The following is a 23,165-nucleotide window of genomic DNA, read 5'->3' on the forward strand; positions in this document are numbered from 1 at the left end:
GACCCCAGGCCCTGCGTCCTGGGCCGCTTCTGCGAGCGCAGACCCATAGGACGCAACCTCCTCCGGAACCCCAGGGGCCTAGGTGGGGAACCCAGGAAAGGGGTCCTCCTGTGACCCGGTGCGAGGGTGCGGAGGCCTGCGACCGACCTCTAGGGTTTGGAGGGTGGGGCGGCGATGGACCACAGGGGAAACCCCTGGGACTTATACCTGAGCTGACAGGTGGAGGAAGAACTTGGGCACAAAATTTTTTTACTTAATAGATGGCTCCCAGAAACAGCCTATGCTGAGCGGTGGGGACGGCTGGACAAAGGAGGGAAAATGTAAGGGCATGCCTGCAACTCCTTGTGATGTCCACTTCCTACCTGCCTACTACCTACCTGGTTACAGGTAAATGTCCCTCCCCATTCCCCAAGGGCCAGGGCTGTGGGGGTGAGTACTTGGCCTGTTCTCTTGACCTTCCTCTTTCTTAGGTGGTTTCAAAAGAAGGAAGTGTTGGACCTGGAGGAGGAGGGTTTCTGGCCAGAACTCCTGGACAGTGGGAAGATTGAGATTTGTGTCTCTGCCTGGTGAGTGTGATGATAAAAACCGCCCTTCCGCTGAGCGCTGACTGACGGCAAGCACGAAGCCAGTGCTCTGAAGTTTGAGCTGTTTCAGCACCCTTCGTGATCCTTGATCCTGTGGGAAAGTGTATTTTAAGACCTCAAATTGAGAAGTTCAGAAAGAGAGGTGACTTCCCCTGGTGGCACAGCTAGGGCTTGGCAGGACCTGGCAGGAGGCTCATACTTGTCTGACTCTTGTGCATTGTATGATGGTCTTGAAACTGAGGTCCATGAAGACTTTCCAAGGGATACATGACCCGGATCATTTTAAGGGAGGCAAATTACAAATTCTCTACACTTTTATGTTCCCTGTTTTCAAATTCATCAGCTATAGATCACATCTATGGTGGGAGCATCGTTGGTTATGCCTTCCCAATTCCTATCTCTCATCCCTCCAGTTTTACAGAAAAAAAAAAAAAGCCCCTCACTAAGATGTATGGTCCACAGATGTAAAGACCTCTGGGGAGACAGGCAAAGTGACCATTTTGAAATTTCAGCCTTACTACATTCAGTTTCAATCAAGACATCCTAAACCCCCCCCCCCCCCGCACAACCCACCCCGAAAACCCACCTCATTAGGAGATATATTTACAGTAAACTTCTGTTTTTCACTTAATCATTTATAAATTATTGAAGCACATTTGTGTTGCTTAGAGCAATGGTGTAGCTTTTCATTGTAATAATCTGTGATTCCCAATTTTGCCATACATCACCCAGGAACACTGAAAACTCTTGATGCCTGGGTCACACATCATATTCATTAAATTGGAGTGTCTGGGGTGAGGGAGTCAGGCATCAATATCTTTGAGAAGTTTAGAGCCAACTGCAAGGTTAGAGGGCACAATTCCAAAACCACCCTCAGACTCAGTAATTGACTAGAAATACATAGAACTGAATGAAAACTCTTATTACAGGGAAAAGATACAGACTAAAATTAGCCAAGGGGAAGATCACAGGGCAGCATCCAGGGGAAGTATCCAACACCAGACTTCCATTGCCCTCTCTCTCCCTGTGGAGTCAGGACACCTGACTCTGCTGGCCTCCATGGGTGACAGTATGCATGGAGTATTGCCAACCAGGGAAGCTCACCTGAGTTTATAGGGGCTTTATCCTGTGTATCATCTCAGCCTCCAGGCCAACCGGTACTGCGTGATTCATCCTAAGTCACATTGTCTTCCTGGAGCGGCTAGCCCCCATTATAGACTATCTATATGGATGTGGCCAGCTCCCACCAAATCGCATTGGCAGGCTGTCCACTATGACCCAAGTCTGTAGGCAAACAAGGTTATTCCTGTCAGACATAACATTCCAAGGGTCCAGAGATTACATCCCAGTAGCAGAGGGCAAAGACCACAGCTTTGGACAGGCCAAAAAATTTTTCTACACGATATCTTTTCAAGAATGAAGATGATTCCAATCTGTAGCTATAACTGGAACCACTAGCAGGTAATAATCTAAAAGAAAAGATGTTGACACCTAGAGCTTTATGGTCACAAGAAAATTTTAACTGTCTAATTATATTCTTTGTGTGTGTGTGGTTGGCACAGAACAGCATGAAAGATAAGTCCAAAAAACATAATATTATTATATAAGGACAAAATCTGGGAGAAGTAGAATGGACATCTAAGTCTAAGAAGTGGAGTGATGTGAAGTCTCTGTAAAGAAAGTTACTTCTCTGTGTATTTATATAACCAATTACTCTTGTTTTTAAGTTTTTAATTTCTAATATCAAAAATGCACATATCTTGGGTGTGAAATTCAATGAATTATGACCAATTGAACACTTTCACTTACACCAAGAACAGGATGTTGCCAGCAATCCCCACCCTCAGCGTCCCTCATGCCCCATTCTCCATCACTTCCAACACAAGGGTACCACCGTCCAGAATTCTGTCACCGTAGATAGATTCCCCTGGATCCTTTTAAACGACTGATAAGAAAACTGTATCTTAAAACATCACCACTGTACACATTGGGAATGACATCTTTTGCTACCAGTGAAATATAGAATGAGAAATAATATGGGAGGAGGTACCTTGAAGAGCACAGCTCTAGGTCATTACTCCTGAATGTGCCTGCAGACCAGCTGGGGAGCACATTTAGCACAGATGGACTCATTGGGTATGCAGAGGGGCCAAGCTCCCAAGTGACACCAATGGTGCTAGTTCTGGGGACCACAGCACCATTTTGGGTTTGTATACTTGGGAAGGCCATTCAGGTGGGGGAGGCAGCCCCCCAAAGAGAATGGGCGGCAGGTCCAGCCTTTAAGGTTTCCCTTCTTCCACAGCTGGATGGAACAAAGAGGCACTAACCGTATACGTATATATCAGCTAATTGTGCAAATTCTAGACGTCAACCAGGCTGTCCTGCATCATTTCTCTTCGAATCCTTTTCCCATCCGGCGGTGGAGGAGAGTCCCCTTTGAGGTCAGTCTCTGTGGGGAAAGGGGTGAGGGGAAAGGATGGTACGGCCTATGCTGATCTACTGCTGCGTAACAAACTGCCCCTGAATTTAGTGGCTTAGTATTGACAGCAGTCATTTTCTCACCTCTCATGGGTTCTATGAGCAGGGCTCTGCTGGGAGTTTCTGGCTCTGGTCTCTCATGTGGCTGCATTTCAGACACTGGCTGGAGCTGAAGGGCAGGGTAGGGCGTGAGTGTGTATACGGCAGCTGGTAGCTGGCCAAGCAACTCTTGGTTTAGTCTCAGAGCTTGGCCTTGGGATCTCTCTGCTTGGTCTAGTTTGGGCTTCCTCATAGCATGGCGGTTTCAGGGCAGTCAGACTGCTTCTTGGTGGCTCAAGCAAGAGCCTCCACCATGAGGCTTCAGGAGAAACCAGCAGAAGCTGCATTGCCTTTCTGACCCAGCCTCAGAAATCACTTAGCAAAAGTCACTCAGCACCACTTCCACCACACTCTGGGTTACAAGGAAACCCACCCAGATAGATTCAAGGGGACGGAAATTAGACTCCACTCCTGGGTGAGGAGTGGCATTGATTCTAGAAGTACATGTGGAACTGGAGACATTGTCGCAGCCATCTATGGAAAATACACCTGTCAGAAGGCCCCCAACTCAGCTTTTGAGGGGAAGGCTATGTCACAACGAGGCTTACCTTTTTCTGTCTGTAGGGCAGCCATGTGTTCTCCAACCTCAAGAAGGGCGTTCGCTTTGTGTCTTTTGAACAATGGGTGTCGAACCTGGAGTTCGGGAGCGAGCAATATGGAGTCCTTTTTACCAACTCCAGTGTGATTGTGCGGGTCTGTCTGTCCTAGTCGTGGGCTGTCCTTGCAAAACTACCTGACCGTGCCTTCCAGGAGCTGGGCCCATTGGTTGGGCCATCTCAGTAATCAAGGGCGTGTAGCTCCCTGGCATCCTGGGATCTCCTGGGTCCATTCGAAGTTCCTGCTGGGACCTGTCTTCAGGTTTCGGAAACTACTAGAAGAAAGTTTCTGCTGCTTTCTAAGGCAGACCCTGTTCTACTGAATGGAAACCCACGGTTGAGCACAGGGAAATGCTGGATCCTGAGAGCTCCACGATCCCCCAGAGGCCCTCTGGTTCAGCCCCAGTGCCCTCTGCCCTTGTCTCCTCCTGTTTCTGCTGCAGAGGCTATATTCATCCCTTCCAGGAGGCCCTCTTTCACCTCTGAACGAGAAGCTCATCCCTATGGCTGGGAAAATTCCAGCCCCCCTTGGGTGGTGAACTTAACCTCATGGGGTTGCAAGCAAGACTGGGACCAGGACTCACAGCAGAAAGTCAAACTAGCGCAAAAAATGTTTGGAGACAGGGGGTTCTGCCCACCCTGGGAACAATGAAGCGGTCCCCTGAGCCCAACCCTACCCTGAATTGTATGGGGTATATAATAATTTTGTTATTTTGAAATTCTTTTTAAACATGGAGAGAATAAATGAGCAATATATCTGCCGATCATAGGTAATAAATTTATCATTTTGTCAAAAGTGTCTCACGTCTTTTTAATAGAAATACAATGTTACAGCCTTGGTGAATACTTGGTTCAGAGTAAGGAGCTGTCCCAGGTGAGGAGGGAAAATTGTACAGAAGAAAACACCATAGAAGGCGTTCTCCATTTGAGAGCGTGGAAGTGTTAGCACCCCATTTCCCAAGCCCTAAGAAAATCATGGAGTCAAAGATTATCAATCAGGGTTAAAAACATTAGGCAGGTGGTGGATGTGGGTACGGTGTCACAGTGACACCACATTTGTGACATTCTAGTCATGATGAGGGTGAGAGAGGACCATGCAATGGCAGGATCTGGCTGTCCTCACCCCAGTCCAGGGGTCGTGGCTAGCCTCACTGCTGCAGGATCCCTAAGGAGTTCCAGTCTCCTGATGTAAAGCAGATGAGGCCTGCTGCTGCCTTTGATGTAACTACCCTGAACTGCCCCACCCACCTGCAGTATCAGCATGGGACACACCCACTGAGGACAGTGTTTTGCCGGTATCATCAAAAGGGGATTGTGGGGCTTCCCTGATGGCTCAGTGGTTAAGAATCCACCCGCCAATGCAGGGGACACGGGTTCGAGCCCTGGTCCAGGAAGATCCCACATGCTGTGGAACAGCTAAGCCCATGCGCCACAACTACTGAGCCTGCGCTCTAGAGCCCGTGAGCCACAACTATTGAAGCCTGCGTGCCTAGAGCCTGTGCTCCGCAGCAAGAGATGCCACCGCAATGGGAAGCCCGCGCACTGCAATGAAGAGGAATCCCCTCTCACCGCAACTAGAGAAAGCCGGCGCGCAGCAGCGAGGATCCATCCAGCGCAGCCAAATATAAATAAATAAAATAAAAATTTTTTTAAAAAGGCTTTCAAATTGAGTGGCCTGTCCTTCAAGAGAAATTGGAAGGAGGGTGGGGTGATCCGTCTGCCTCGTCACCCACAGAGGAAGAGCCGGAGCAGGGAGAGGTCGGTGCCTGCAGCGAGGAAGGCACTGCCCAGGGAGGGAAGGCTGCCACCACCCCTGAGAGCCAGGAGCCCCAGGCCAAAGGGGCCGAAGCTGGTGCTGCCTCCAAGGGAGGAGGCTCGGAAGAGGCAGGGCCCCAGGCGCACAGCCATCCGCTCCCTCTGGCCAGAGAGTGGCCCTACACCAGCGAGTGAGCAGAGTGAGTATCTGGGTGGGGGCAGATGGGTGATCCCTAAGCTGCAAAAACTGTGCTGTCCTTGTGGTCACTGCCTGGACCTGGTGCCCTGGCTGCCTTCCTGTGCCCAGAAAGGAAGGGTCTGTTGTCCGCTAGCCATGTTCCCTCTCCTCCTCTCCCTCCTGTGGATTCTCCCATCATCCATCTGGTCTTCCTGTTAAGGCCAGTTGAAGATGGTCCCTTGCAGTTTCCCAAGTTAGGTTAGTGATGTGAAATGCTCCTGCCCCTGTCCCTACCTCCTTCCCTGTCCCCACCTGTGCAGAAGGCAGTTGCTGGTTTTCTCCCCCAATTCTTTTCCAAGTAGGCTTTGTTTACTCCCCAAATCCCTGAGCCAGATGTGGTGGTGCCTACTCCCACACCCTGAGTGTCCAGCCTTCCCCTGTTGAGTTTGTAGTCTCTTGTGCTGTGTCTAGTGGCACCTGAGCTGGGGAGGACACTGCCCCTGTCTAGGTTTTTGTAAATGTCTTAACTCAAGTTCAAACCTCCAGCTTGTGAATCAGCTGTGTCTCTTTTTTGACTTGGTGAGCAAGTATTAAGCTCTGGGGTGTGGGGGGGAGGTATGTAATGTGAAACAACTTCTTGTCTTTTTTATCCCCCCTCCCATTGTTGTAGACAACTTTTAATGGCCAAACCCCAGATTTGTACATTTTTTTTTCTAACTGCTAAAACCATTCTTTTCTACCTGGTTTTACTGCAACATTTGGAAAAGGAATAAATGTCATCCCTTTAAAAAAAAAAAAAAAACCAAAAAAACCCATGATGTTGGAGTGGGGTTGGGGAGGGAGTTGAAAGAACCCAGAAACCCATCTGAAGAAAATCAAAAGACCATATCAGGGACCATCTGAGTCACAAAATAAATAGCAACAGTATTGGATTTAACCCAGGGGACAAAATATATATCAGTAACTCCATACTGACATAAAGAAATAATTGAATAAATAAATAAATGGAGTGGGGAGGAACAGCCCTTCCTTACAGTAAAATCTCAATTAGACAAGAAAGAGAATTAGAAAATAACAAGATCACCGTTAGGCAAACCCCGTGCTAATAATTCTTGCAGACGAGATCCACCAATGAATGATAAAATTACTGGGTGAAAATTTCAGAAGAAACCTGATTTGCATAGCCTTAAGGGATCCACACCCCCCCACCCCAAGATATTTATTAACTACAAAGGAAAGAATAAAAGCTTTACAGTGGAGAAACCCAGCAGGTACCACTTTAACCAAGCAATGAAGGTTAACGTCAGCAGTGAGAGCAATAAGCCATGTCAGTGTCATAAACCCTCCGATACCATGCGCTGAGAAGGACACTGCATCCCACTAGGATAGTCGTGCCAGAAAAATCCAGAATCCAATTCACTTAATTCCAATCATGAGAAAACATCAGATAAACCTCAAAGGAGTGATATCCTACAAAAAAACAACAGCTCAGGACTCTAAACTGTCAAGATGTTAACATTAGGAGAAACAGGGTGAGGGGGACAGAGAAACTTTGTAATATAGCTGCAAATTTTCTGCTAAGTCTAAAATTAGTACAAAATTTAAAGTGCTAAAAAAAAATATCAAGGGTTTTTCAGCCAGCCTGCCTGGTTTCAAATCCCAGACTGTGTGACCCGAGGCCAGACTCTTCATCTCTTTGAGCCTCAATTTACTCTTTTGTAAATGGAAGGAACAATAGTACCTACAGCTTAAGGTGCAGTAAGAAGTTAAATGAGTTTTCCACCTGATCACTTGTAAGAGTATATTTGTTATTATTACTATCGTGTAGCCCAAACAAAGGACGACTGTGAGAACAACTTCGGGAGTGTTTCCTCCTCTTCAATCTTTTGGAAGAGTTTGAGAAGGATGGATATAAGTTCTTCTTTGTATGTTTGGTAGAATTCCCCGGTGAAGGCATCCTGTCCTGGACTTTTTCGTTTGTAGGAAGTTTTTAAATTACACAGTCTAGGGCTTCCCTGGTGACGCAGTGGTTGAGAGTCCACCTGCCGATGCAGGGGACACGGGTTCGTGCCCTGGTCCGGGAGGATCCCACATGCCGCGGAGCGGCTGGGCCCGTGAGCCATGGTCGCTGGGCTTGCGTGTCCGGAGCCTGTGCTCCGCAACGGGAGAGGCCGCAACAGTGAGAGGCCCGCGTACAGCAAAAAAAAAAAAGTGCACAGTCTATTCCACTTCTAGAGTGATAGGTTTGTTCAAATTATCTATTTCATTCTGATTCAGTTTTGGTGGGCTGTATGTTTCTAGAAACTTGTCCATTTCTTCTAGGTTGTCAAATTAAATTATATGTGGTTTTTTTTTTTTTTTGAACCAATGGTCTCCACCTTTCCCTTCCTGAACATGAATATCTCATATCCCTCCTATCAAAATTCCTCCAGTTGACCCAAAATTATCCTCCAGAGTTGAATTGTTCAAACCAGTATCTGCTCCAGGACCACACACTACATGTGGTCATGACTCTTAGGTCTGTTTCAACCTGTCACACTCGCCTTTTGATGACACTGGAAAAACACTAACCCCTCTAGCTGTGTCTCCCTGCCAGGTGGGTGGGGCAGTTCAGGGTGGATACATCAAAGGCAGTGGCAGGCTTCGTCTGCTTTACATCAGGAGATCTGGAACTCCTTAGGGATCCTGCAGCAGTGAGGCTAGCCACGACCCTTGGACTGGGGCGAGGACAGTCAAATTCTGCCATTGCATGGTTCTCTCTCAGCCTCATGACTAGAATGTCACAGTTGTGGTGTCACTGTGACACCGTACCCACATCCACCACCTAACGCTTTTAACCCTGATTGATAATCTTTGACCCGTGATTTCCTTAGGGCTTGGGAAATAGGGTGCTAACACTTCCATTCTCTCGACTGGAGAGCACCTTCTATTGGTGTTTTCTTCTGTACAGTTTTCCCTCCTCAACCGGGACAACTCCTTACTCTGAACCAAGTACTCACCAAGGCTGTAACATTGTATTTCCATTAAAAAGAGCGGAGACACTTTTGGCAAAATAATACATTTATTACCTGTGATCGGCAGATGTATTGCTCAATATTCTCTCCGTGTTTGAAAAGAATTTAACAATAACAAAATCATTTTATACGCCATACAATTCAAAGCAGCGTTGGGCTCAGGGGACCACTTCATCGTTCACAGGGTGGGCAGAACCCTCTGTCTCCAAACATTTTTTTGAGCTAGTTGACTTTCTGCTATGAGTCTTGGTCCCAATCTTAAAACCCCAAGAGGGCTGGAATTCTCTCAGCCATAGAGATAAGCCATAGGTGAAGAAAGGGCTTCCTGGAAGGGACCAATAAAGCCTCTGCAGCCGATCCAGAAGCAGACAAGGGCAGAGGGCACTGGGGCTGAACAAGACGGGCCTGACATTGGGGAAGGGTGAGGAGCCCTCTCCCCATCCAGGATTTCCCTGTGTTCACCCCTGCGTCTCCACTCAGTAGAACAGGGGCTGCCTTGGAGAAGCAGAAGCTGGTAAATCTGATGCAGGAACTTTCTTGTAGTAGCTTCCAGAACCTAAAGACAGGGCCCAGTAGGACTTCAACTGGACCCAGGAGATCCCAGGATGCCAGGGAGCTACAAGCCCTTGATTTCTGAGATGGTCCTGCCAATGGTCCCAGCTCCTGGAAGGCACTGTCAGGTTGTTTGCAAGGACAGTCCTTGACTAGGACAGACAAACCCGAACAATTACACTCGAGTGGGACAGAAAGAATCCATATTGCTCATTCCTGAACTCCAGGTCCCAGCTGTACTGTTCAAAAGACACAAAGCGGGGCTTCCCTTGTGGCGCAGTGGCTGAGAGTCCGCCTGCCGATGCAGGGGACGCGGGTTCGTGCCTCAGTCCAGGAAGATCCCACAGGCCGCGGAGCGGCTGGGCCCGTGAGCCATGGCCACTGAGCCTGCGCTCTACAGCCCACAAGCCACAACTACTGAAGCCCGCATGCCACAAATACTGAAGCCTGCGCGCCTATAGCCCGTGCTCCACAACAAGAGAAGCCACTGCAATGAGAAGCCCATGCACTGCAACAAAGGGTAGCCCCCGCTCACCACAACTAGAGAAAGCCCGCGTGCAGCAATGAAGACCAAACGCAGCCAAAAATAAACTAAATAAATTTATAACTCTATACAAACTCTATCCAAGAAAAATAAAAGGGAAGCTACATATATAATTTTCAGTAACAGCAAATAAAACCAGAAATGGATTCTTGCCCACGTGGGACTTAACCTTCTAAGGGAGAGAGACACGGTGAACAGGAGGCATAGTAAGCAAATTAGATACTGTTGGGGAAATCATTAAAAATAAAGTCTCGGGCTTCCCTGGTGGCGCAGTGGTTGGGAGTCTGCCTGCCAATGCAGGGGACACGGGTTCGTGCCCCGGTCCGGGAAGATCCCACATGCCGTGAAGCGGCTGGGCCCGTGAGCCATGGCCACCGAGCCTGCACGTCCGGAGCCTGTGCTCCGCAACGGGAGAGGCCACAACAGTGAGAGGCCCGCGTACCGCAAAAAAAAAAAAAAAGTCTCCTGCCAACCCCCCAAAATTCTCTTCACAAATGTAGAAAAGATGCAGTTTTATTTTTTAATTTAATTTTTATTTTATTTTAGAGTATAGTTGATTTACAATGTTGTGTTAGTTTCAGTTGTACAGCAAAGTGATTCGGTTGTACATATACATATATCCATTCTTTTTTAAAATAAATTTATTTATTTTTATTTATTTATTTTTGGCCGCATTGGGTCTTCGTTGCTGTGCTCAGGCTTTCTCTAGTTGCGGTGAGCGGAGGCTACTCTTTGTTGTGGTGCACGGGCTCAGTAGTTGTGGCTCACAGGCTCTAGAGCACAGGCTCAGTAGTTGTGGCTCACAGGCTTAGTTGCTCCGTGACAGGTGGGATCTTCCCAGACCAGGACTTGAACCTGTGTCCTCTGCATTGGCAGGCAGATTCTTAACTACTGTGCCACCAGGGAAGTCCCTTCATTCTTTTTCAGATTCTTTTCCCACATAGGTTATTACAGATTATTGATAGAGTTCCCTGTACTATACAGTAGGTCCTTGTTGATTATCTATTTTATATATAATAGAGTGTATATGTTAATCCCAAACTCCTAATTTATCCCTCCCTCCACCTTTCCCCCTTGGTAACCATAAGTTTGTTTCCAAAGTCTGTGAGTCTGTTTCTATTTTGTAAATAAGTTCAGTTGTATCATTTTCTTAGATTCCACATATAAGTGATATCATATGATGTTTGTCTTTCTCTGTCTGACTTACTTCACATAGTATGATAATCTCTAGGTCCATCCATGTTGTTGCAAATGGCATTATTTCATTCTTTTTTATGGCTGAGTAGTATTCTGTTGTATATATGTACCACATCTTCTGTATCCATTCATCTACCAATGGACATTTGGTTGCTTCCATATCTTGGCTGTTGTAAATAGTGCTGCAATGAACATTGGGGTGCATGTATCTTTTCGAATTATGGTTTTCTTTGGATATATGCCCAGGAGTGCTTTTTTAAGGAACCTCCATACTGTTTTCCATAATGATTGTACCAATTTACCTTCCTACCAACAGTGTAAGAGGGTTCCCTTTTCTCCACATGCTCTCCAGCATTTATTGTTTGCAGACTTTTTGATGCTGGCCATTCTGACCGGTGTGAGGTGATACCTCATTATAGTTTTGATTTGCATTTCTCTAGTAATTTGTGACGTTGAGTATCTTTTCCTGTGCTTTTTGGTCATCTGTATGTTTTCTTAGGAGAAATGTCTATTTAGATCTTCTGCCTATTTTTAAAAAAAATTATTTATTTATTTTTGGCTACATTGGGTCTTCGTTGCTGTGCACGGGCTTTCTCTATTTGCGGTGAGCGGGGGCTACTCTTTGTTGTGGTGCGCGTACTCTCATTGCGGTGGCTTCTCTTACTGTGGAGCATGGGCTCTAAGGGCATGAGCTTCAGTAGTTGCAACATGCAGGTTCAGTAGCTGTGGCACACGGGCTCAGTAGTTGTGGCTTGCGGCTCTAGAGCGCAGCCTCGGTAGTTGTGGTACACGGGCTTAGTTGCTCCACGGCATGTGGGATCTTCCCAGACCAGGGCTCGAACCCATGTGCCCTGCACTGGCAGGCAGATTCTTAACCACTACGCCACCAGGGAAATCCCTTCTGCCTATTTTTTTTTTTTTTTTTATTGCACTGCATGAGCTGTTTGTATATTTTGGAGATTAGTCCCTTGTCAGTCACTTCATTTGCAAATATTTTCTCCCATTCTCTGCGTTGTCTTTTTGTTTTGTTTACGGTTTCCTTTGCTGTGCAAAAACTTACACGTTTGATTAGGTCCCATTTGTTTATTTTTCTTTTATGAAGGAAAGGGCATGTTTAGAGGGTCTGTTATAAACAAAAAGTCCATTGGAGGAAATTCTAAGTATAGAAGTTTTACATTGGCTGAGTTGTGACAGCCTCTCATTGGCTGAGCTGTTGCCAGGCAAGGAGAAAATCTTTCTTCCTCCTGCTGGCTGTAGTAAAGTAGCATCACATCCTGCCAGAGATGAAAGGTATTTGCATATTTGTACACCCATCTTCATAGAAATATTCACAACAGCTAAAAGGTGGAAGTAACCCACGTGTCCCTTGACATATGACTGGATAAACAGAGGGTAGTATAAACCAACAGTGGAATATTATTCAGCCTCAAAAAGGAAAGAAATTCTGATACATGCTGCAACATGGACCTTGAGGACATTATTCTCAGGGAAATAAACCAGATACAGAAGGACAGAAACTATATGATTCCACCTATAGGAGGTTCCTAGAACAGGGAAATTGATAGAGAACAAGTAGAGTGGTGGTTGCCGGGGGTTGAGGTGGAGGGACCAGGGGGTTACTGATTAGTGGGTACAGAATATCAAGGTGAAAAGTGTTCTGGAGATTGGTTCCACGACAGTGTGAATATCCTTAACATTACTAAATGCAGAAATGGTTATGAATTAAGAAGTTTTTATGAAAAAAATTTTAATTCCACTTACAAAACCTTAAAGTGGCTCAGAATAAATCCAACAAAAGACATGCAATACTTTATGAAAAAAACCTGAGGACTTCCCTGGTGGTCCAGTGATTAAGAATTTGCCTCCCAATTCAGGGACGTGGGTTCAGTCCCTGGTGGGGGAACTAAGATCCCACATGCCACGGGGCAACCAAGCCCACACACAACAACTGACCCCACGTGCTCTGGCGTCACAACTAGAGAGAAGCCTGTGCACCGCAATGAAAGATCCTGTGTGCCACAACTAAGACCCAACATAGCCAAAAATAAAAATAAATAAATATTTGTTAAAATAGGTAAAAAATTTTAAAAATCTGTAAAACATTATTGAAGGACATTTAAAAGGAGCTAAATATCAACACACAAGATGATAAGAGCTTCAGGTAACAATATGGACTAATCCAAAAGCACATCCTCAGGGCAAACATGAAGCTGTGGGTTGGTGACTGCAATATATGATTTCCATAAAACTTAAGAACACATAAAAAAAATGCTATATAATAATTGTGGGCCAAACACATGTAGAAAAAGGAGAATGTAACCCAAAGTGTGTGCCTTTCCAGGATGGTGGCTGGGGATGGGGAGTGGCATTGGAGGGAAGGGGCAGATATGGAGTGTTTGGTTTGTCCCAGCTAAGGTTTGAGACCTGGCAGTCTCGGCTTCAGAACTGATGCTAACGGTTCCTCTAGGCTCCATGCCAAGTTCAGGGACTGCTGGTGGAGAAGGACCTGGGGCTCAGGGCACCTGCCTCCACCTGCCCCCCGAGAGCCAGCTCCTGGCTGAGACTGGTTCCCTCCCGTCACTGCCCTGATCAGATGCCCTGCACAGCAGGTTAGAGACGGACTCAGGAGTCTCCTCCCTGCGGACCGGGGTTCAGCTGTGTGACTTCGGGCAGGCTGCTGCCCTCCCCAAGCTTTTTTTCTCATTTTGTAGCGAGGCCTAAATCAAGGGGGAGTTGAGAGGAGTTGATGAAATAGTGCTCCTAAGACGTGCAGCAAATTGCCTGGGACGGGGAGAGGGCACAGTTATTACTGATGTTATTATTATCATTATGCTTCCCGGGTGAAAGTGTCAAGAATGGTTGGCCGTCATCCAAGGGGAATCCTCATAGCCCTTGACCTCCCCATCCCATGCAGAGACAACTTCTACAGGGCCATGGCAACCACCGCATCCCTGCTAACACCATCCCCTCCACAAGGTGGCCAGCACCACCCCTCCTGAGCTGGGCAAATCACTTATCCTCTGTCAGAAGCTCAGTTTCTCCCTGAATTAAATGTGGGCCATCACCTTTGTTCCTGGAGGTGGACAACGGTTTCCTGACATGGCCCATGCCTGTCCTCAGTCAGGAGCCCTATGCAGAAGAATCTAGATAAAGTGGAACTGTAACCCTGTGAGAAACTGCCGCAATTCACTCACAAATTCCACAAGCATTTATTGAGCTCCTACTGTTTGCCAGGCCCCGGGCCAGGCATGGAGACACAGCAGTAAATACAACAGGGAAATGGAACCGCAATACCAGTGTCATACATAAGGAATTATTAATGTCTTTTTAAATATATGGGATCACCTATGAATTACATTTTCTAAATGGACTGTTGCCAGCATGCAGTAATTCTACCGGCTGTGGTACACCAGAGGGGCAGGCAGCTCTGGCTGAACCCTTACTAGGAATGTTCACATGGTCTGCGATTTTGGACGTTCTGGCTAGACAGTCCCCTGAGAGGTGGGTAGGGTAGATTGCTCTGGAAGGAGGCCGGCCCCTCCACACCCTCCAGGCCCATCTCCCCTCAGGCTGCAGCCGTCCTTCTCACCCCCTGCCTTCTGCAGACCTTCCACACCAGGCCTCTCCCTTCCCGCCCTCCCTGGCCTGTCCCACTCCTTGCCCTGCCCAGGACTTTCCTTTCACAACTCCCTAGGTGTGTGTCCTCTCTAGACAAGTTGGTGCTTTGATATTTAAATACTCTTAGTTTGTTGTAGAGCCTAGAAAACTGGCCCTAGGCAGAACTTTTTTTAAAAATTATTATTATTTTTTTGGCTGCATTAGGTCTTTGTTGCTGTGTGTGGGCTTCCTCCACTTGTGGTGAGAGGGGGCTACTCTTTGTTGTGGTGCACAGGCTTCTCATTGCAGTGGCTTCCCTTGTTGCGGAGCATGGGCTCTAGGTGCACGGGCTTCAGTAGTTGTGGCATGTGGGCTCAGTAGCTGTGGCGCATGGGTTTAGTTGCTCCGCGGCATGTGGGATCTTCCAGGACCAGGGCTCGAAGCCGTGTCCCCGGCATTGGCAGGCAGATTCTTAACCACTGCGCCACCAGGGAAGCCCGGAATTTCTTCTTTAGAGCAAATAAATTTTGTGGGTTTTGTGGCTCTTTTCTGCCCTTGACCCCCTAGAGGTTGGGTTGGGTGGGGAGCTGAGAAGGTTTTACCTGAAATCCCATCTCCCCACCCACATCCTCCCTAATCCAGGAGAGAAGAGCCTTCAGGGGCTGAATCACCTTGAGGAAGGAACTTGAACCTGACATCCAGGGCAGGACGCACTCAACCCTAAGCTAGGGAGCTGGGCTCTCTTCAAATCCCTCCCACCGTTCTGAAAGAGATTTTGTTAACTACTTACCTCCTTCCTCCTAAGATCCCTCAGACCCTCCATCCACACAAAAGGCCCATCCCCAGTCCAGTTCTTTACCTGGAATCAAAATACCCCCAGGCTTGCTACTCCACTCCTGTTAACAGGATAGGAGAACCAGGGGCAGGGAAGCAAAGTTGGTGGAACTTCTGATATCCTTGGGATATTCGTGCAACCTGCCTCCAGTGCTCTGAGGTTCAGGAATTTTCTACTTCTGCAAACCAGGCTGGCAGGTTTCCCCCCAACTTCCCAACCACTCCTCCTCCAGCAGAGAGAGGCACCTGCATACCCACTCAGCACTTTCCTGCCCATCCTTGTTGCTTCACTCCGTCAGAGCCAACCACAACCTTCCTCCATTTATGGCGAAGAATTTCTCATTCAGCCTTTACCACCTTGAAATGAAATACTCGATGAAACCTATCTCCACAGAGAAATCTTTAAATGTTAATAAAAGTTCCCAAATATATATGTATAGTGTAAGGGAAATAAAAGGAGAGAAATTTATAAGTAAAAGAATACATATTTCGGGCTTCCCTGGTGGCGCAGTGGTTGAGAGTCCGCCTGCCCATGCAGGGGACACGGGTTCGTGCCCCGGTCCGGGAAGATCCCACATACTGTGGAGTGGCTGCGTCCGTGAGCCATGGCCGCTGAGCCTGTGTGTCCAGAGCCTGTGCTCCGCAACGGGAGAGGCCACAGCAGTGAGAGGCCCGCGTACCGCAAAAAAAAAAAAAAAAAAAAAAAAAAGAATACATATTTCAATATGCAAGTGATACTCGGGCTTGCTCCCAATAAGATCCAGCTAGTGTGTGGTCCGTGGAGGGCAGCCATCAACATCCCTTGGGAATTTGTTACAAATGCAGATCTAATTCAGAGTTGGATTTTAAAACTTCCCCAGTGTATCTGAAAAATCCCCAGAACTCTCTGTGGACCCCTAAAGCTCCATAAAACCCACAGCTGGCACTGCCTAGATGAAGAGATTTTGCAGTTTCCTGAACTGAATCGTAACAACTAGTAAAGTGCCAACAAAGCCGAGGAAACTCTTCCAATTGACTCAGAAGTTGCATTCTTGGACCATTCAGTGTCTATTAACACTCTTTACATTTACAGGCCAACTAATTTGGGTTCTAGGCTCAGATTAACAGGATTTCCTCCTACATAAAACACACAGGACATTGGCTAGGAGGAGGAATCCACGATAGTTCTCCCCTGGGTGGTACTGTCCTGTGCACAGCTTCCCAATAACACTCTCATTACTGTGACACCAAAATGCACCCACAACTTCCCCAAAAGGCCCCTGGGGTGCCTTGTACACCCTCGTCTCCCGGGAGCCATTATTCTCTAATCCTTTTCTTCTAGGCAGTAAGCCCTTGGAACAGAATTATATTTTTCTTTTATTTTTTAAAAATTTATTTATTTAATTTTTTTTGGCCATGTTGGGTCTTCATTGCTGTGTGTGGGCTTTCTCTAGTTGCGGCGAGCGGGGGCTACTCTTTGTTGTGGTGTGCGGGCTTCTCATTGCAGTGCCTTCTCTTGTTGTGGAGCACGGGCTCTAGGAGCGCGGGCTTCAGCAGTTGTGGCACACGGGCTCAGTAGTTATGGCTCGGGGGCTCTAGAGTGCAGGGTCAGTAGTTGTGGCACGTGGACTTAGTTGCTCTGCGGCATGTGGGATCTTCCTGGATCAGGGCTCGAACCCATGTCCCGTGCACTGGCAGGCAGATTCTTAATCATTGCGCCACCCTGGAAGTCCCTATTTTTCTTTTTAACTGGAGTACACCATGGGGTGTAATTCCGGGAATTAACGGAGATTGTGTCTGAGGAGGAAATTGAAGAATGGAAACTGACTTATCAGTCTCTGCTCTTTTATCTTACTTGAAGTTTTCAAACTTTTTAATTTTAACCGCTTTTTGAAATCCTGATTGGGTCATAATCAATTTTCATAATCTCATTAGCAAACGGATTCCCCCAGTTTACAAATTACATTAAAATAATGTATTGCTATGGGCAGAAGGGTGTGGTTTCCAAGATTTGCTTCAAATTGCCTGGGGGAGCAAGTGGGTGGGAGGAGAGATGAAACCAGACTGGTCAGCAGTTAACTGCTGGAGCTCCTTACATTATTCCACTTTGGGATATGCTGGAAAACCTCAACGGTAAAAATTGTACTGACAGTGTATGTATCGAAAAGAAATTTGGCCCATGTAATAGTCAATCCATCTCTCAGAATTCAGGATCTCCCCACCCAGACTACTTATGGCCCTTTTCCCCTTGCCTGCTCTGTTTCCCAGAGCACTGATCACCTTCTAACACACTACACAATTTCCATGTCACGTCCACTGCTCGTCATGGCCCATGTGAATTACAGTCTGATTTAATACTTACTCCATAGAAAAACTGTTTGCATCTTTTCTGCATTTTTGAAGAGGATGTTGGGGGTTGGCAAGAGATTTTATTTTTAATGATTTCCTAACAGTATCTAATTTGCTTAATCTGTCTCCTGTTCACCATGTCTCTCTCCCTTAGAAAGTAAGTTCCACGTGGGCAAAAATCAATGATGGTTTTACTTGCTGATACTGGAAATTGTATGTGTAGCTCCCCTCTTATTTTTCTTGGACAGAGTTGGTATAGAGGTTAAAAGCAAGAATTCTAGAGCTACCCAGGCTAGGTTCAAATCCGAGCTCTGTCACCTACTAGCTGTTTGATTTGGGCAGGTCACTTGGCCTCAGTTTTCTCACCTGGGAAGTGGGGACATAGCCATACCTATCTCAGGGGGTTGCTACCCTGACTGGTAGTAAGAGGCTCCATGAAGTTTGGCTGGGGTTATTACTGGCTACAGCACTCTTTTAGGGAGTCAGATAGAAATGCATTTAGCTCCTGCTGGAGCCTGTTTTCTCCTGTGCAATGGTCTCCAAGCTAGTGATGCTGGATCCTTAAAGGTGATGAGAATTTTATACGACCTAATGAATACAAAGCCTCCTGCCCAGGTGTCTGACCCAAATAGCAGCAGTTGTTCAGCACCAAGGGCCTTACAGCCTGGTTAGGGACACTCCAAGGGGCCACTGGTCCAGACGAAGAGCGACAGACTCTGGATCCTGGCAGTCCCTACTCTGGGAGATTTGGTTGGGCAGTTCCACCTCAGTCCAAATACGGCCTGAGGGAGGTGGGTGTCTGGAGAATACAGGAGGTGGGGACAGGAGGGGCTGGCTAGTAAGTCGGAGCAAGGCAGAGGGAGGAGGGGGCATGACAGACAGTAAGAAAGGAGGGGTGGACAGAGACTGTGGAGTCAGAAAGAGCATGGGGCAGGGGAGGTGGCTGGCAGTGGTGCTGGGTATTAAGAAGGGAGGGGCGGGCAAATAAAAAGGGCCGAGGTAGAGGTGGGGGCCCATGAAGCTCCATGAAGGCTTGCCTGCGAGGAGCTCTGGCTGAGATGCAGGGTAGGACTCGGGCGTCTGCAAGGTGGCAGAGGAGGTTGGCTGCCGGGGGCTGTGATGCAAATGGTAGACAGGGGCTTAAATCGCCTGCTGGCAAGGACGGGTTGGGAGTCTGGGGCCTTGAGGATGGGGCTGGGGGTGGTGAGGTTGGGGAGGAAGCTGAGGGGGTTAAGGGGGTGACAGTCTTGGGGTGTGGCTGGCAGGGGCGGGGCTGACGGAGGCTGCAGGTCTCTGACATCTTGGCCCTGGTTGTCCCGCAGTCGCAGGGGAGCCTGGCGAGAAGACCTCCTCCAGGGGCCAGCCTGTCGGGATCCCCTTGCTAGAGCAGGAGCCCGAGGAGCCGCTGGGTCTGGGCCAGCTGCCCACGGAGCTGCTCGAGATGGTGCTGAGCCACGTGCCCCCTCACGTGCTGCTCGGGCGCTGCCGCCGGGTGTGCCGGCGCTGGCGCGACCTGGTGGACTGCCAGGCCCTGTGGCTGAGCATCCTGGCCCGAGACCACGCCGCCCTGTCACCCGTCCTCCGCACCTGCCTGCCCGCCGACGACGACCCCAGGCCCCGCGTCCTGGGCCGCTTCTGCGAGCGCAGACCCATAGGACGCAACCTTCTCCGGAACCCCAGGGGCCTAGGTGGGGAGCCCAGGAAAGGGGTCCTCCTCAAGGGAGCCGGTGGGAGGGGCCGGATGCGGGGAGCGCTTGGACTCCGTGGGTGGGGTGGAACTGGATCCCAAGGGAGGAGCGGGACGTGCAGGTCCCCACGGGAAACCCCAGGGGACTTATCCCATGGCGGGTGGGATGGCAAAGAACTTGGGGAAAACCCGTTTTCATTTAGCAGGTTTCCTGAAATGGACGGTGCTGAGCAGTGAAGACGGCTGGGCGGCGGAGGAGGAAAACTTGGAGGTCATACCTAGTGCCTATATGCTGACCAGCTTCCTGTCTGCCTGCAGGTGAATGTCCCTCTTCCCCAAGGGCAGTTGTTGAGGACTTGCCTGGTCCTCACTGACCTTTCTCCGTCTTTCCTAGGGGTTACCACAAGAAGCAAGTGTTGGACCTGGAGAAGGAGGGTTTCTGGCCGGAACTTCTGGACAGTGGAAAGATTGAGATTTGTGTCTCTGACTGGTGAGTGTGATGATAAAAACAGCCCTTTATTTATTTAGTTATTTATGGCTGCTTTGGGTCTTCGTTGCTGTGCATGGGTATTTCTCTAGTTGTGGAGAGCAGGGGTTACTCTTCGGTGTGGTTCACTGGCTTCTCATTGCTGTGGCTTCTCTTGTTGTGGAGCATGGGGTCTAGGTGCACTGGCTTCAGTAGTTGTGGTGCACGGGCTTAGTTGCTCCGTGGCATGTGGGATCTTCCCCGACCAGGAACTGAACCCACGTCCCCTATATTGGCCGGTGGATTCTTAACCACTGCGCCACCAGGGAAGTCCCTGGGTGACTTTATTTAGACCTCCTAACAGCCCCTTAGGATAAAGCAGGTGGGGAAATGAGACTTAACCACCATGATAGCTTTAGTACTTAGCAGAGTACATTCCCTGAACCCATCCCCTAACCCCCAAAAGGACCTGGATGGGATGATGCCAGTTTGGATCCTATACAGAGGACTTGGGCCCAATTCGGTCTCGTCTGTGAATGAGATGCTCCTTGGTTTAGGAGGAGACAAGGTAGGAGACTTGGCTAAAGGTCAGATTCTGGAGCTAGAACCTCTTAGGTTCAAACCCTGGCTTCCCAGCTTTGTGGCCTCGGGCAAGTCACAGTGTGCCTCAGTTTCCCTATCTTTATAAGATAGGGTTATATGTCAAACACAAAGCCAGTGCTCTGAAGTGTGAGCTGTTTTAGTATCCTTCGTGGTCCTTGATCCTGTGGGAAAATTATTTTTGAAACCTCAAACTGAGAAGTTCGGAATGGGGAGGTGATTTTTCCCTGGTGGCACAGCTAAGACTTGGCAGGGCCTGGCATTACACTCATACTTGTCTGACTCTTGTGCTCTGTAGTGATGGTCTTGAAACTGTGGTCCATGAGCACCTTCCAGGGGATACAGGACCCAGATGATTTTAAGCAAGGCAAAATCCAAGTCCTCTACAGTTTTATGTTCCTTGTTCTAAAACAACTCACTACAGTTCACATCGAGAGTGGGAGCATCATATAGTTTTCCTTTCCCAATTCCTATCTCACAGTCCTCCAGTTTTACAGAAACTGAAAGCCCCTCACTGTATTGCCTGGCCCTCAGATGTAAAGACTACTTGAGAGACAGGAAAAGTGACCATTTAAAATTTTGGCCTTACCACATTCACTTTCAATCAAGGCACCGTAAAATTCCTCCCTCTGCAAATCCATATCTTTAGGAGGCGTATTTCCAATCAACTTTTGTTTTTAATTTAATCCTCTATCAAACTATTGTAGCATGGTTGTGTGGCTTTGAGCAATGGTGTACCAGTTGATTGTAATAATCAGTGACTCCCCAGTTTTGTCGTACATCACCCAAAATATCTATAACTCCCAATGTCTGGGATATACCAATTAAATAGAGTGTCTAGGCTGAGAGAGCCAGGCATCAACATCTGTGAGAAGTTTAGAGCCAACTACGAAGTTAAAGGGCACAATGTCAAGACCACCTTCCAGCTGCCAGTTTGGGGGATTCCTCAAATCACCCTCAGGCTCAGTAATTGACTAGAAAGACAGAACGGAATGGAAACTATTATACAATTAGTTTATTACATGGAAAATATACAGATTAAAGTTAGCCAAGGGGAAGATCCCAGGCAGCATCCAGGGGATACCAGATTTCCATTGCCCTCTCCCCATGGGATCAGGACACCTGACTGTCCTGGCCTCCATGGGTGACAGTATGCATGGAATATTGCCAGCCAGGGAAGCTCACCTGAGTTTATAGGGACTTTATCCTGTGTTTCACCTCAGCCTCCAGGTCAAGTGATATTGCGTGAGGCACCCTAAGTCACATTGTTCGTCTTCCCGCGGTGCTTTGCTCCCATTATAGACTATCTATGTGGATGTGGCCAGCCCCCGCCAAATCATATTGGCAGGCTATTCAATGTGGCTCAAGGGCCCCAGGTGAGCAAAGATACTCCTGTCAGACACAACAGTCCAAGGGTCCAGGGATTACCTCCCAGTAGTGGACAGCAAAGACCTTACCTTTGGACAGGTCTAAATGCTTTTCTATAAGGTATCATTTCAAGATTCCAGATGATTCCAATCTGCACCAATGTCTGGGAATCACTAGTAGGAAATAATTTAATCCAAAAGAAAAAATGTTAATGCTTAGAGTTTTATGGTCACAGGAAAAATTTTACATTTCTAATTATATTCTTTGTGTGTGTGTGTGTGTGTGTGTGTGTGTGGTTGGCACAAACAGTATGAAAGGTAAGTCAGAAGAATTTTAAAATATATTAGTACTACATTAGGACAAAATTCTGTGGGAGAAGTTGAATGGACATCTAAGTCCAAGTAGTGGAGTGATGTGAAATCTCTGTAAAAGGAGATACTTACTTGTTTGTGTATTTATACCACCTATTACTCTTGTTTTTAAATTTTTAATTTCTAACATCAAAAACCGGGCTTCCCTGGTGGCGCAGTGGTTGAGAGTCCACCTGCCGATGCAGGGAACACGGCTTCGTGCCCCGGTCCAGGGAGATCCCACATGCTGTGGAGCGGCTGGGCCCGTGAGCCGTGGCCGCTGAGCCTGCGGGAGAGGCCACAACAGTGAGGGGCCCGCGTACCGCAAAAAAAAAAAATGCACGTCTTGGTTGTGCAACTCAGTGAATTATTACGAAGTGAATACATTCACTAAATCAAGAACAGAATGTTGCCAGCAAACCCCACCCTCAGCATCGCTCATGCACCATACCCCATCACTTTCAACCCAAGGGTAGCACCATACTGAATTCTGTTACCATAGATAAGTCTTGTCCATTTTGGTACTTAATACATATTGAGTCATATAGTTTGTATCTAGCTTCTTTCAATCAATAACACATTTGTAAATTCATCCATAGTTGTATGTAGCTGCAGTTAGTTTATTTTCATGGCTTTATAATATTCCATTACATGAATACACCATAATCTATCCATTTACCATTGAAGGACATTGCATGTGGTGTCTTTGAATATTGTTGGATATCCCATCACCAATTTATCTAGATTCCTCTGGATCCTTGTAAATGGCTGATAAGAAAATTGTATCTTAAAACATCACCGTTGTACACATCGGAAATGACATCTTTTGCCACCAGTGAAATATAGAATGAGAAATAGTATGGGAGGAGGTACCCTGAAGAGCACGGCTTTAGGTCATTGCTTCTGAAATGAATGTGCCTGCGGACCAGCTGGGGAGA

The 23,165-nt window shown here is 47.6% G+C and overlaps 2 protein-coding genes across 2 annotated transcripts in view; both read left to right on the forward strand.

The window, feature by feature from the left end:
* Nucleotides 1-267: 267 nt before the first annotated feature.
* Nucleotides 268-4,125, forward strand: LOC116744527 (F-box only protein 27-like). Its single transcript, XM_032614364.1, has 4 exons — nucleotides 268-387; nucleotides 471-566; nucleotides 2,887-3,025; nucleotides 3,726-4,125. Exons 1-4 carry the CDS (start codon nucleotides 281-283, stop codon nucleotides 3,867-3,869), a joined length of 486 nt encoding a protein of 161 aa, XP_032470255.1. The 5' UTR covers nucleotides 268-280; the 3' UTR covers nucleotides 3,870-4,125.
* Nucleotides 4,126-18,781: 14,656 nt separating this feature from the next.
* Nucleotides 18,782-23,165, forward strand: part of LOC116744118 (F-box only protein 27-like) — a 28,742-nt gene continuing 24,358 nt past the window's right edge. The window contains exons 1-4 of the mRNA XM_032613437.1: nucleotides 18,782-18,821; nucleotides 19,079-19,483; nucleotides 19,650-19,761; nucleotides 19,838-19,933. Coding sequence (XP_032469328.1) covers nucleotides 18,782-18,821; nucleotides 19,079-19,483; nucleotides 19,650-19,761; nucleotides 19,838-19,933 — 653 coding nt within the window. The remainder of the gene's footprint in view (nucleotides 18,822-19,078; nucleotides 19,484-19,649; nucleotides 19,762-19,837; nucleotides 19,934-23,165) is intronic.

The sequence above is a fragment of the Phocoena sinus genome, chromosome 19, assembly GCF_008692025.1.
Source record: "Phocoena sinus isolate mPhoSin1 chromosome 19, mPhoSin1.pri, whole genome shotgun sequence".
Lineage (NCBI taxonomy): Eukaryota > Metazoa > Chordata > Mammalia > Artiodactyla > Phocoenidae > Phocoena > Phocoena sinus.

Coding starts and splice junctions, on each gene's coding strand:
- LOC116744527 (XM_032614364.1), top strand. CDS start 281: ATGCTGAGCGGTGGGGACGGCTGGACAAAGGAGGGAAAATGTAAGGGC. Junction 388..470: donor TACTACCTACCTGGTTACAG/GTAAATGTCCCT, acceptor CCTCTTTCTTAG/GTGGTTTCAAAAGAAGGAAG. Junction 567..2,886: donor GAGATTTGTGTCTCTGCCTG/GTGAGTGTGATG, acceptor CTTCTTCCACAG/CTGGATGGAACAAAGAGGCA.